This window comes from Ranitomeya imitator, chromosome 3, assembly GCF_032444005.1.
Source record: "Ranitomeya imitator isolate aRanImi1 chromosome 3, aRanImi1.pri, whole genome shotgun sequence".
NCBI classification, from domain to species: Eukaryota; Metazoa; Chordata; class Amphibia; order Anura; family Dendrobatidae; genus Ranitomeya; species Ranitomeya imitator.
In genome coordinates this window covers 797,490,921-797,506,443 of record NC_091284.1, presented here as the reverse complement: position 1 = coordinate 797,506,443, position 15,523 = coordinate 797,490,921, and the positions used below count along the sequence as shown (strand labels likewise).

Genomic DNA, 15,523 nt, shown 5'->3' with positions numbered 1-15,523 from the left:
ATAAGTGTACTGGGATAGACTGGACCTAAAATAGTGTACTGGGATAGACTGGACCTAAAATAGTGTACTGGGATAGACTGGACCTATAATAGTGTACTGGGATAGACTGGACCTATAATAGTGTACTGGGATAGACTGGACCTAAAATAGTGTACTGGGATAGACTGGACCTAAAATAGTGTACTGGGATAGACTGGACCTAAAATAGTGTACTGGGATAGACTGGATCTATAATAGTGTACTGGGATAGACTGGACCTATAATAGTGTACTGGGATAGACTGGACCTAAAATAGTGTACTGGGATAGACTGGACCTATAATAGTGTACTGGGATTGACAGGACCTAAAATAGTGTACTGGGATAGACTGGACTTAAAATAGTTTACTGGGATAGACTGGACCTAAAATAGTGGACTGGGATAGACTGGACCTAAAATAGTGTACTGGGATAGACTGGACCTAAAATAGTGTACTGGGATAGACTGGACCTATAATAGTGTACTGGGATAGACTGGACCTAAAATAGTGGACTGGGATAGACTGGACCTATAATGGTGTACTGGGATAGACTGGACCTATAATAGTGTACTGGGATAGACTGGATATATAATAGTGTACTGGGATAGACTGGACCTACCGTATAATAGTGTACAGGGATAGACTGGACCTATAATAGTGTACTGGGATAGACTGGACCTATAATAGTGTACTGGGATAGACTGGACCTAAAATAGTGTACTGGGATAGACTGGACCTATATAAGTGTACTGGGATAGACTGGACCTAAAATAGTGTACTGGGATAGACTGGACCTAAAATAGTGTACTGGGATAGACTGGACCTATAATAGTGTACTGGGATAGACTGGACCTATAATAGTGTACTGGGATAGACTGGACCTAAAAGAGTGGACTGGGATAGACTGGACCTAAAATAGTGTACTGGGATAGACTGGACCTAAAATAGTGTACTGGGATAGACTGGATCTATAATAGTGTACTGGGATAGACTGGACCTATAATAGTGTACTGGGATAGACTGGACCTAAAATAGTGTACTGGGATAGACTGGACCTATAATAGTGTACTGGGATAGACTGGACCTAAAATAGTGTACTGGGATAGACTGGACTTAAAATAGTGTACTGGGATAGACGGGACCTAAAATAGTGGACTGGGATAGACTGGACCTAAAATAGTGTACTGGGATAGACTGGACCTAAAATAGTGTACTGGGATAGACTGGACCTATAATAGTGTACTGGGATAGACTGGACCTATAATAGTGTACTGGGATAGACTGGATATATAATAGTGTACTGGGATAGACTGGACCTACCGTATAATAGTGTACAGGGATAGACTGGACCTATAATAGTGTAATGGGATAGACTGGACCTATAATAGTGTACTGGGATAGACTGGACCTATAATAGTGTACTGGGATAGACTGGACCTAAAATAGTGTACTTGGATAGACTGGACCTAAAATAGTGTATTGGGATAGACTGGACCTATAATAGTGTACTGGGATAGACTGGACCTATAATAGTGTACTGGGATAGACTGGACCTAAAATAGTGTACTGGGATAGACTGGACCTATAATAGTGTACTGGGATAGACTGGACCTAAAATAGTGTACTGGGATAGACTGGACCTATAATAGTGTACTGGGATAGACTGGACCTAAAATAGTGTACTGGGATAGACTGGACCTAAAATAGTGTACTGGGATAGACTGGACCTATAATAGTGTACTGGGATAGACTGGACCTATAATAGTGTACTGGGATAGACTGGACCTAAAATAGTGGACTGGGATAGACTGGACCTAAAATAGTGTACTGGGATAGACTGGACCTAAAATAGTGTACTGGGATAGACTGGATCTATAATAGTGTACTGGGATAGACTGGACCTATAATAGTGTACTGGGATAGACTGGACCTAAAATAGTGTACTGGGATAGACTGGACCTATAATAGTGTACTGGGATAGACTGGACCTAAAATAGTGTACTGGGATAGACTGGACCTAAAATAGTGTACTGGGATAGACTGGACCTATAATAGTGTACTGGGATAGACTGGACCTATAATAGTGTACTGGGATAGAGTGGACCTAAAATAATGGACTGGGATAGGCTGGACCTAAAATAGTGTACTGGGATAGACTGGACCTAAAATAGTGTACTGGGATAGACTGGACCTAAAATAGTGGACTGGGATAGACTGGACCTATAATGGTGTACTGGGATAGACTGGACCTATAATAGTGTACTGGGATAGACTGGATATATAATAGTGTACTGGGATAGACTGGACCTACCGTATAATAGTGTACAGGGATAGACTGGACCTATAATAGTGTACTGGGATAGACTGGACCTATAATAGTGTACTGGGATAGACTGGATCTATAATAGTGTATGGATAGACTAGACCTATAATATTGTACTGGGATAGACTGGATCTATAATAGTGTACTGGGATAGACTGGACCTATAATAGAGTACTGGGATAAACTGGATCTGGAATAGTGCACTAATATATACTGGACCTGGTATAGTGAACTGGACGTATTATATGGTACTTTGATAGGCTTGACTTAGGATTGTGGACTGTGATAGAGTGGACCTGGTATAGTGGACTGGGACAAACTGGACCTGGTATAGAGGAATGGGACAAACTGGACCTACTGGGATAGACTGGACCTAAAATAGTGTACTGGGATAGACTGGACCTAAAATAGTGTACTGGGATAGACTGGATCTATAATAGTGTACTGGGATAGACTGGACCTATAATAGTGTACTGGGATAGACTGGACCTAAAATAGTGTACTGGGATAGACTGGACCTATAATAGTGTACTGGGATAGACTGGACCTAAAATAGTGTACTGGGATAGACTGGACTTAAAATAGTGTACTGGGATAGACTGGACCTAAAATAGTGGACTGGGATAGACTGGACCTAAAATAGTGTACTGGGATAGACTGGACCTAAAATAGTGTACTGGGATAGACTGGACCTATAATAGTGTACTGGGATAGACTGGACCTAAAATAGTGGACTGGGATAGACTGGACCTATAATGGTGTACTGGGATAGACTGGACCTATAATAGTGTACTGGGATAGACTGGATATATAATAGTGTACTGGGATAGACTGGACCTACCGTATAATAGTGTACTGGGATAGACTGGACCTATATAAGTGTACTGGGATAGACTGGACCTAAAATAGTGTACTGGGATAGACTGGACCTAAAATAGTGTACTGGGATAGACTGGACCTATAATAGTGTACTGGGATAGACTGGACCTATAATAGTGTACTGGGATAGACTGGACCTAAAATAGTGGACTGGGATAGACTGGACCTAAAATAGTGTACTGGGATAGACTGGACCTAAAATAGTGTACTGGGATAGACTGGATCTATAATAGTGTACTGGGATAGACTGGACCTATAATAGTGTACTGGGATAGACTGGACCTAAAATAGTGTACTGGGATAGACTGGACCTATAATAGTGTACTGGGATAGACTGGACCTAAAATAGTGTACTGGGATAGACTGGACTTAAAATAGTGTACTGGGATAGACTGGACCTAAAATAGTGGACTGGGATAGACTGGACCTAAAATAGTGTACTGGGATAGACTGGACCTAAAATAGTGTACTGGGATAGACTGGACCTAAAATAGTGGACTGGGATAGACTGGACCTAAAATAGTGGACTGGGATAGACTGGACCTATAATGGTGTACTGGGATAGACTGGACCTATAATAGTGTACTGGGATAGACTGGATATATAATAGTGTACTGGGATAGACTGGACCTACCGTATAATAGTGTACAGGGATAGACTGGACCTATAATAGTGTACTGGGATAGACTGGACCTATAATAGTGTACTGGGATAGACTGGACCTATAATAGTGTACTGGGATAGACTGGACCTAAAATAGTGTACTTGGATAGACTGGACCTAAAATAGTGTACTGGGATAGACTGGACCTATAATAGTGTACTGGGATAGACTGGACCTATAATAGTGTACTGGGATAGACTGGACCTAAAATAGTGTACTGGGATAGACTGGACCTATAATAGTGTACTGGGATAGACTGGACCTAAAGTAGTGTACTGGGATAGACTGGACCTATAATAGTGTACTGGGATAGACTGGACCTAAAATAGTGTACTGGGATAGACTGGACCTAAAATAGTGTACTGGGATAGACTGGACCTATAATAGTGTACTGGGATAGACTGGACCTATAATAGTGTACTGGGATAGACTGGACCTAAAATAGTGGACTGGGATAGACTGGACCTAAAATAGTGTACTGGGATAGACTGGACCTAAAATAGTGTACTGGGATAGACTGGATCTATAATAGTGTACTGGGATAGACTGGACCTATAATAGTGTACTGGGATAGACTGGACCTAAAATAGTGTACTGGGATAGACTGGACCTATAATAGTGTACTGGGATAGACTGGACCTAAAATAGTGTACTGGGATAGACTGGACCTAAAATAGTGTACTGGGATAGACTGGACCTAAAATAGTGTACTGGGATAGACTGGACCTATAATAGTGTACTGGGATAGACTGGACCTATAATAGTGTACTGGGATAGACTGGACCTAAAATAATGGACTGGGATAGACTGGACCTAAAATAGTGTACTGGGATAGACTGGACCTAAAATAGTGTACTGGGATAGACTGGACCTAAAATAGTGGACTGGGATAGACTGGACCTATAATGGTGTACTGGGATAGACTGGACCTATAATAGTGTACTGGGATAGACTGGATATATAATAGTGTACTGGGATAGACTGGACCTACCGTATAATAGTGTACAGGGATAGACTGGACCTATAATAGTGTACTGGGATAGACTGGACCTATAATAGTGTACTGGGATAGACTGGACCTATAATAGTGTACTGGGATAGACTGGATCTATAATAGTGTACGGATAGACTAGACCTATAATATTGTACTGGGATAGACTGGATCTATAATAGTGTACTGGGATAGACTGGACCTATAATAGAGTACTGGGATAAACTGGATCTGGAATAGTGCACTAATATATACTGGACCTGGTATAGTGAACTGGACGTATTATATGGTACTTTGATAGGCTTGACTTAGGATTGTGGACTGTGATAGAGTGGACCTGGTATAGTGGACTGGGACAAACTGGACCTGGTATAGTGGACTGGGACAAACTGGACCTGGTATAGAGGACTGGAACAAACTGGACCTGGTATAGTGGACTGGGACAAACTGGACCTGGTATAGTGGACTGGGACAAACTGGACCTGGTATAGAGGACTGGAACAAACTGGACCTGGTATAGTGGACTGGGACAAACTGGACCTGGTATAGTGGACTGGGACAAACTGGACCTGGTATAGTGGATTGGGACACTGGACCTGGGATTTGGCGCACTTTACTTCAGTAGGATTTGGGTACAAGATTGGGTAAGTTCCTCTATACTCTGCAGATGCTCAGGAGTTACACAAATCTGTAGCGCACTACGGTGACAACAATCCTATGCCGTGTGCCGCTCATTTACTGAAAATTTTGCACACGTGCTCGTTCACATAAAATAGATGTTTGCGACCCAGTGAACGTTCATGTGACAAGTCTTCATCAATATCTGTATTAGGCCGGAGTCACACTAGACCGTAATATGGACGAGCGCTATGTGATAAAAAAATCGCATAGCACTCCAATGTTAATCTACGGGGCAGCTCCTATCATCCGTTTTTTATCTCGGCCGTATTATACGTGAGAGTGAAATCGCAGCATGCTGCGATCTGCACCGTATCTTGGCTGAGATTCACCAATGAAAGTCTATGGGAGCGATAAAAACTCGCACACCACAAGGACCATCAGTGTGACTTGCGAGAAGTACGCACCGGTGTCTTTTATAAAAGCCGGCAATGAGTGCAGCACAAAGCTCACCGATGGGTGCCAGGCCTCCTGGAAAAGACCATCCTCATGTCCATCCACGTAATATGTCAAACAAATAAAGGAAGGCAGCACTCCAATAGATTATGAAGGTGAAAAAGCTGTGAAGTTTATTTCAGACCCACATCTCGCGACGTTTCGGCTCGCATTGGGCCTTTCTCAAGCCTTTCTCTCAGGCTTGAGAAAGGCTCAATGCGAGCCGAAACGTCGCGAGATGTGGGTCTGAAATAAACTTCACAGCTTTTTCACCTTCATAATCTATTGGAGTGCTGCCTTCCTTTCTTTGTTTGATATATATATATATATATATATATATATATATATATATATTTCATATAGAGATAGATAGCAGAAAAGCCGGTAATTCAATCGTCGGGTTCTGTAAAATCATTGCAGAACCCGGCAGGTTATGAGACATGGTTTACATACAGTAAACCATTTCATATCCATTAGATTTTTATATATCCCTCACTACTAATGTTAGTAGTGTGTATGTGTGTAAAATTTGGAAGCTGTAGGTGTTAAATTAAAGGGTTAATTCAGGGTAAAAATTGGCGTGGGCTCCTGCGCAATTTTCTCCGCCAGAGTAGTAAAGCCAGTGACTGAGGGCAGATATTAATAGCCTGGAGAGGGTCCACGGTTATTGCCCCCCCCCCGGCTAAAAACATCTGCCCCCAGCCACCCCAGAAAAGGCACATCTGTAAGATGTGCCTTTTCCGGCACTTAGCCTCTCTCTTCCCACTGCCCTGTGGCATTGGCATACGGGGTAATAAGGGGTTAATGTTACCTTGCTATTGTAAGGTGACATTAAGCCTGGTTAATAATGGAGAGATGTCAATAAGCCACCTATCCATTATTAAGCAACTAGTATGAAAGGGTTAAAAATAAACACACACATTAAGAATAAAGTATTTTAATGAAAGAAAGAAACACACACACAGGTTTTATTATCTTTGTTGCAGGCTCAATCCAACCGAAGCCCTCGTTCTCCTGTAAAAAATTCCAAAATAAAAAAGCAACAATATCCCATACCTGTCCGCCGTACAGTCAAGTCCCACGCTGTAAATCCATCTCAAGGGATTAAATACTTCACAACCAGGAGCAGTGCTAATGCGGCCGCTCCCAACTATAAAGAACTGGGGAATTAATGAATCCATATAATTAATGGATCCATTATCTGTCCATTTTGCAAGCCGGCGAGAAAATATCACCAAACGGATGTCACACGGATACTTTTATGCTATAAAATCGCATCCTCGCATTGCACACGGATCACTGTTCATGAAAGATTTGTACAATTCTCGTCTGTGTAAAACGAACCAATTTTTTATACGTTGTGTGTGACGCCGGCCTTAGAAGGTATTAATCCCATAATGCTCCATGACTGATATAAACCGCACATCATGGAGCATGTCATTGTGCTTGGAGCTCATTAGCTGAGCCCACTCCAAAAAGGCAGATGCTGGCTAGATCCCTGTACATTGGCAGAAAGCTGATAAAATCAGTGGTGGGGGTGTGACTGGACTAGGAGGCATGAGACATCTAGTCCTGTAGTCATAATCTCCTGCTGATAAAATACTGATTTTAGTGAAATAGCAAAACAAAGCCCAGTAAGTGGCACATCGATGGATTGGGATTACATAGCAGAAACATGTTGACAGAGTCCCTTTACGGGGTTAACTCTCTGTGGAGGGACAATTAATGTAATTTTCGGTTTTATTGGTGAAAATTCTAATTTCCTGATTAAATACCTCCCACCCCCAATTCCATTGCACAAGTAAACTCACAATTATACTGCAGGAATTTGGCAAAGAGATGGGTAACGTCAACTTGCTCCCTCTTATCCCTCCCGCGTGAGAACTGAAATACTGCTCCAGATAGGAGCGAAGAACTCGGAAATCAAAGTGGTTGTCTACTCGTCCTCCATAGATTGCGTTCTCTAGAAGACCAGTAACGAAATCCCACTGAAAGGTCCGGCCCCCTGCAAGAGAGGATAGAAAAATCAGACACACATATTAAAGCGTTTTACCTATAATGCGAGGATCCTTTCATTTTTTTTTTAAATATCTTATTCCCCCTTACATATGGTTGCGTGAACTAAGCCTAAGAGTGAGCAACTTCACATCTAAAAGTGAGGAAACCTCCTGTGGAGTTGCTTCTTAGACATTAAAGTTGCGCAAATTAGATGATTTGGGCAGGACCGGCCAACCAACTAACGGTATAGGGACCTCCCCCGCCCAACATATGACATTGGGTAGAAAAGGATCGGCCATTTTTAATAACAAAGCCCAATCCCTTAGTTCTACCGTCAGAGCCGTATCACATTCACATTAGACAAAAGTCTGCTGCCGAATCTGAAGGTTTTGGCGGGAGGAGACGACCATGTGTTGGTGGCCTCATTGACGGATGAAGTCTGGGCAGATGGGATTTCGAGTGGCCATAAGCTACACCCATCGGTGTCCGGCAGCGTCTCCCCCGTTGTAAACACAAGAACGCTGAGCCCAGCACTCATGTCTATGGGGGAGGGGATTCGGGAGAGACGGTTGTCCACATGGGCTGCCTTACTCCACTCTCCCCTTACGGAGAACACTTGGCCGAGCTGAGAAAAAACTGACGTCTTCAGCCAACAGCTATTTCTAATGGCAGGGCCAGATTCTGGTTTCCGGAAAAATGCGTGACCGCCAAGATCACTATAAAGCAGTAAAGGAGATGTAGTGCTATATTCCTTTATTTTTAAGGATCGACGATGGTCACAGGGCAGACTCTGGCCAATAATACATGGACATAGGAATAATCCTTAACTGTCACTAGAAGGACAGTTTTCGTGGTTGGGTCCCCACCAATGGAATAATGTATTGCATACACTATGGAGTTACTCTAAGGCCGGGTCCACACAAATGTACTTAAGGGTCGGAATATGGACCACAATGCCTCGTCTGGCAGCGGGTCTCCCAACCCTAACTTACAACCTCAATCATGTCTATGTGCCTGTAATTTTGGGTCAGGAGACCCGCGGTCAATCCAGGCATTGTGGCCCTTATGTGGACCGAGAATTACACCCGGCCTACATGTTTGTCATTCTAAGACTACAATAAACTGGACTGGAACCACAAGTGCCGCTTTTATGAGAGAGAGGATCCATATACCCAACCATGTATGAGGAGTTCCTATGGTATTCTGTCTTGTCAACCCTACATTGTCCATGTATCAGCTACATTCACGCACCTTCAAAAAGACGGTCGATGATATCATAAGCAGCACGTAGGTCCGACAGTGAGAACTCGTAGAATTTGGTCCAACCCTAGAAAATAAACATTTCTGGTAAATGGGAGAAAACTTTTATACCTTGGTGGGCGAGGGAAAACAAATGTAATACATATCTATATATCCAGATACACAGAAACCGCTACATACAGTGGGGAAAATAAGTATTTGATACACTGAGAATTTTGCAAGTTTTCCCACCTACAGAGAATTGTAAGTTCTGTCATTTTTATCGTTGGTACACTTCAACTGTGAGAGACAGGATCTAAAAATAAAAACCAGAAAATCACATTGTATGATTTGTAAATAATTAATTTGAATTTTATTGCACAAAATAAATATTTCATAAAACAGAAAAACAGAACGTAATATTTGTTACATAAACCTTTGTTTACAATTAGAGGTCAGACGTTTCCTGTAGTTCTTGACCAGGTTTGCACACACTGCAGCAGGGATTTTGGCCCCCTCCTCTATACAGATCTTCTCCAGATCTTTCAGGTTTCGGGGCTGTCACTGGGAAACACTGACTTTCAGCTCTCGCTAAAGATTTTCAGTTGGGTTCAGGTCTGGAGACTGGCTAGGCCACTCCAGGACCCTGAAATGCTTCTTACGGAGCCACTTCTTAGTTGCCCTGGCTGTGTGTTTTGTATCATAGTCATGCTGGAAGACCCAGCCACAACCCATCTTGAATGCTATTGCTGAGGGAGGGAGGTTGTTGTTCAAAATCTTGTGATACATGAAACCATCCATCCTCTCTTCAATATGGTGCAGTGGTCCTGTCCTATTTGCAGAAAAGCATCCCAAAGTATAATGTTTCCCCCATCATGCTTCACGGTTGGGACTGTGTTCTTGGGGATGTACTCATCCTTCTTCTTCTGCCAAACATGGAGAATGGAGTTGATACCAAAGTTCTATTTTGGTTTCATCTGACCACATGACCTTCTCAATGCCTCCTCTGGATCATCCAGATGGTTATTGATTAACTTTAAAAGGGCCTGGACATGTGCTGGAGAGAGACCTTGTTTGCCCGGTAGGATTTGTGCATGATGGCATAGACTTTACTAACCGTAATGTTTGAGACTCTGGTGCCAGCTTCTCTTCAGGTCATTGACCAGGTCCTAACGTGTAGTTCTGGGCGGATTTCTGACCTTTTTCAGAATCATCATTACTCCACGAGGCGAGATCTTGCCTAGAGCCCCATATCGAGGAAGATTGAGTCATCTTGTGTTTCTTCCATTTTCTAATAATTGTGGCAACAGTTGTTGCATTCTCACCAAGCTGCTTTCCTATTGTCCTGTAGCCCACCCCAGCCTTGTTCTGGACTACAATTTTGTCCCTGGTGTCCTTAGACAGCTCTTTAGTCTTGACCATGGTGGAGAGGTTAGAGTGTGATTGATTGATTGTGTGGACAGGTGCCTTTTACACAGGTAACGAGTTCAACCAGGTGCTATTAATACAGGTAATGAGTGCAGAGTAGGAGGCTTCTTAAAGAAAATCTCTTTAAGAAGTCTGTGAGAGCCAGAATTATTGTTGGTTGGTTGGTGATCAAATACTTATTTCATACAATAAAATGCAATTTATTTAAAAATCATACAATGTGATTTTCTGGTTTTCCTTTTTAGATTGTCTCTCACAATTGAAATGTACCTATGATAAAAATTACAGACCTCTCCATTCTTTATAGGTAAGAAAACTTGCAAACTCGACAGGGTATCAAATACTTATTTTCCCCACTGTATATCAGCCTGAATTTACTTTAAAGAAGGCCTGTCACTTACGTTACTTTGTTGCAAAGATATTCACATTTGTTGCTTTGGAGCACAGTATGTGAAATCTCTGCTTGTAGACCAACCAAGTCAGAGAGGCTGCCATGACTGCTCCTAACATTGTAGGCGCGGCTGTAAGCACCTGCTACTCAAGTGCTACAGGGGTGTGCTTACAGTCGCCGCTCACATTATTGATGTGCTTACAGTCGCCACTCAAATTAGGAGCTTGCTTAAAGCTGCTGCTCACAGTAGGGGTGTGCTTACAGCCGCCGCTCACAGTAGATTTGTGTTTAAAGCTGCTACTCACAGTAGGGGCGTGGTTACAGAAGCCGCTACTAACAGTAGGGGTGTGCTTACAGCTGCCGCTCACAGTAGGGGTGTGCTTACAGCTGCCGCTCACAGTAGGGGTGTGCTTACAGCCGCCGCTCACAGAAGGGGCGTGCTTACAGTCGCTACTCACAGTAGGGGCGTGCTTACAGGTGCCACTCACAGTAGGGGTGTGCTTACAGCTGCTATTCACAGTAGGGGTGTGCTTACAGCCGCCGCTCACAGTAGGGGCGTGCTTACAGTCGCTACTCACAGTAGGGGAGTGCTTACAGGCGCTAATAACAGTAGGGTCGTGCTTACAGTTGCCGCTCACAGTAGGGGTGTACTTACAGGTGCCGCTCACAGTAGGGGTGTGCTTACAGCTGCTATTCACAGTAGGGGTGTGCTTACAGCCGCCGCTCACAGTAGGGGCGTGCTTACAGTCGCTACTCACAGTAGGGGCGTGCTTGCAGGCGCTAATAACAGTAGGGGCGTGCTTACAGCTGCCGCTCACAGTAGGGGTGTACTTACAGGCGCCACTCACAGTAGGGGTGTGCTTACAGTCGATACTCACAGTAGGGGTGTGCTTACAGCTGCCGCTCACAGTAGGGGTGTGCTTACAGTCGCTAATAACAGTAGGGGCGTGGTTACAGCTGCCACTCAAAGTAGGGGCGTGCTTACAGCCGATACTCACTGTAGGGGCGTGCTTACAGCCGATACTCACAGTAGGGGTGTGCTTACAGTCGCTAATAACAGTAGGGGCGTGGTTACAGCTGCCACTCACAGTAGAGGCGTGCTTACAGCCGATACTCACTGTAGGGGCGTGCTTACAGCCGATACTCACAGTAGGGGTGTGCTTACAGCCGATACTCACAGTAGGGGTGTGCTTACAGCCGATACTCACAGTAGGGGCGTGCTTACAGTCGATAATAACAGTAGGGTCGTGCTTACAGCTGCCGCTCACAGTAGGGGTGTACTTACAGGTGCCGCTCACAGTAGGGGTGTGCTTACAGCTGCTATTCACAGTAGGGGTGTGCTTACAGCCGCCGCTCACAGTAGGGGCGTGCTTACAGTCGCTACTCACAGTAGGGGCGTGCTTGCAGGCGCTAATAACAGTAGGGGCGTGCTTACAGCTGCCGCTCACAGTAGGGGTGTACTTACAGGCGCCACTCACAGTAGGGGTGTGCTTACAGTCGATACTCACAGTAGGGGTGTGCTTACAGCTGCCGCTCACAGTAGGGGTGTGCTTACAGTCGCTAATAACAGTAGGGGCGTGGTTACAGCTGCCACTCAAAGTAGGGGCGTGCTTACAGCCGATACTCACTGTAGGGGCGTGCTTACAGCCGATACTCACAGTAGGGGTGTGCTTACAGTCGCTAATAACAGTAGGGGCGTGGTTACAGCTGCCACTCACAGTAGGGGCGTGCTTACAGCCGATACTCACTGTAGGGGCGTGCTTACAGCCGATACTCACAGTAGGGGTGTGCTTACAGCCGATACTCACAGTAGGGGTGTGCTTACAGCCGATACTCACAGTAGGGGCGTGCTTACAGTCGATAATAACAGTAGGGGCGTGCTCACAGCCGATACTCACAGTAGGGGCGTGCTTACAGCCGATACTCACAGTAGGGGCGTGCTTACAGCCGATACTCACTGTAGGGGCGTGCTTACAGCCGATACTTACAGTAGGGGTGTGCTTACAGCCGATACTCACAGTAGGGGTGTGCTTACAGTCGATAATAACAGTAGGGGCGTGCTCACAGCCGATACTCACAGTAGGGGCGTGCTTACAGCCGATACTCACAGTAGGGGCGTGCTTACAGCTGCCGCTCACAGTAGGGGTGTGCTTACAGTCGCTAATAACAGTAGGGGCGTGGTTACAGCTGTCACTCACAGTAGGGGCGTGCTTACAGCCGATACTCACAGTAGGGGCGTGCTTACAGCCGATACTTACAGTAGGGGTGTGCTTACAGCCGATACTCACAGTAGGGGTGTGCTTACAGTCGATAATAACAGTAGGGGCGTGTTCACAGCCGATACTCACAGTAGGGGCGTGCTTACAGCCGATACTCACAGTAGGGGTGTTCTTACAGGCGCCACTCACAGTATAGTGACTGGTGCTGTGAGTAGCGACTATAGATGCTATGGACATGCTCCTATGACTGAAAGGCGGCGGCGTGCAGAAGAAAAGAAATTAATTTTCTCCCAGTAGCCGCACTTTTAAGTAAAGCAGCCAGGAAACATAAAGCCATTTACCTGCAGATTAACAGTAAATTGTCAGGTAAATCACATTTTCCGAGATGACAAGTTCCCTTTAGATTGCAATCCTGGCAGTGTAGCGCTACTAAGTGTATGAACCGCACACTTGCTACTGACCTCGCGGGCACAACAACAGCTCTCGCACGATCAGTATGATGTATATATCTGTCATAGGGCGCAAAGCAACCCTCGCTCATGTCAGCTATACATACCTCATGGAGCAGTAAGGGGTTAAAGAAGTCAGTCTCACGACAAATTGCCTTCAACTGCTTTTTTTTTTTCTTTTCATACATAAAATATAATCGGACGGTAAGCGGAGGATCTGCACGCATCTGTAGCCCCAGTAAATCTACATAATATAATAGACTTTACAAGCAGGCAGTGTAAATTCTCCTGGGTTTCGGCTCCTCGCCCTCTGTGTCAGGCACGGTCTGCAGGATAAATGGGGTTGGCTCACAATATTTAGGTGCGAAGTCATTTATTGTCCTGTGGACTCGGGATAAATTAACATGATTGCAGCTCAGAACTAAATAGAAGGATGAAAGGGAAATAATCTCCAAGGTTTTAATTGAATTTAAGCTTCATAGAATACACTAGGAATTTATTACACTGCCATATATTACTGCCACATAATACTGTCAAATAATACTGCTACCTAATGTAGCCATATTGTATAGCACCGCCACATATCACTGTGATATGTTACCATCACATACTGAAACACTGCCACATATTACTGCCATCTGTCACTTTCTCATCATGCTGACAAATAATACCGCTAAATACTGTAACGTGATAATGCAATCTAAAACAGCCACATATTAGTGCTATATATTACCATAGACTACTGACACATAATAATAAATACTGTCATACATAATAGCCATTTAATACTGCCATGTATCACTGCTGTATATTACTGACATACGATGCTGCCTTTAATACTGCTATATATTACCAACATGTAATATTGCCGCGTTATTCATGAAAATGAATAATAAATGTATATTTATTCAAGACACAGTCACAGCCCATGAATACACGGTAGTAATTAAAGGTGTTATGCAGGTCCTATCCATAAAGTGCTGATACACCATGACCAGTGTTTGGCCGATTGCTTGCTTCATTAGATCCCCTCTAATCAGGCAGCAAAAAAACCCAGAACAGTATAGTACAAAAATCATACAGAAAGACTAACGCTGGTCATAGACATAGCTGTGCATAGAAGCAGCATACACAAAACGGTAGACTATTTTAATGAAGTTTTTTTAAAATGTAGTTTTTTTTGTTTTATTAGTTAAGATGAATTGGAGCAATAGTTTCATGCTGTTAAAGGGGCAGCTTTTCGCCGAATCCTAACGGTATAATGTACCCCCCCGCTACGATTCGGCTCCGTTGGCATAGTTTTGGTCACGGGCCGACTCACTAGACTCTATTGAATGACGCAGTGAGAGTTTGGTCAGAACATGATCACACACACTCACGGTCTCTTGAGGATTGCTGCAGCCAGCAAACAGAGACGAATCCTTGTGGGTTGTACATGAAAATTTCCTCAGGGGTGGTAACCCTTTTTTTAGACCCCTGGATTGGTTACCTGAGGTATGTAGTTCCTCCTTTCCTGACACACTGCATGAAACCACGCCAGGTTAAATAAAGCCTGTGCTCGAGGTGCCAGCCCACCCTTGCCAATCTGCTCTGCGCTCCACGATTCGTAGGTTCTTAACAGGTTCTTTTTCAATCCAGGAGGTGCCTGAAAAAAAAACAGCAATTAATAGGTTTATACATAAAAAGACTAATGATTACTCCTCATATCTTAGCTAATTACAGGTGCATCTCACAAAATTAGAATATCATCCAAAAGTTAATTTATTTTAGTTCTTCAATACAAAAAGTGAAACTGCTAAATTATATAGAGT

The 15,523-nt window shown here is 43.9% G+C and overlaps 1 protein-coding gene across 1 annotated transcript in view; it reads right to left on the bottom strand.

Annotated features, from left to right (window-relative positions):
* Positions 1 to 15,523, bottom strand: part of DYNC2H1 (dynein cytoplasmic 2 heavy chain 1) — a 552,714-nt gene that overhangs the window by 190,635 nt on the left and 346,556 nt on the right. The window contains exons 79-81 of the mRNA XM_069759211.1: positions 15,202 to 15,357; positions 9,238 to 9,313; positions 7,800 to 7,993 (exon numbers count right to left, since the gene is read on the bottom strand). Coding sequence (XP_069615312.1) covers positions 7,800 to 7,993; positions 9,238 to 9,313; positions 15,202 to 15,357 — 426 coding nt within the window. The remainder of the gene's footprint in view (positions 1 to 7,799; positions 7,994 to 9,237; positions 9,314 to 15,201; positions 15,358 to 15,523) is intronic.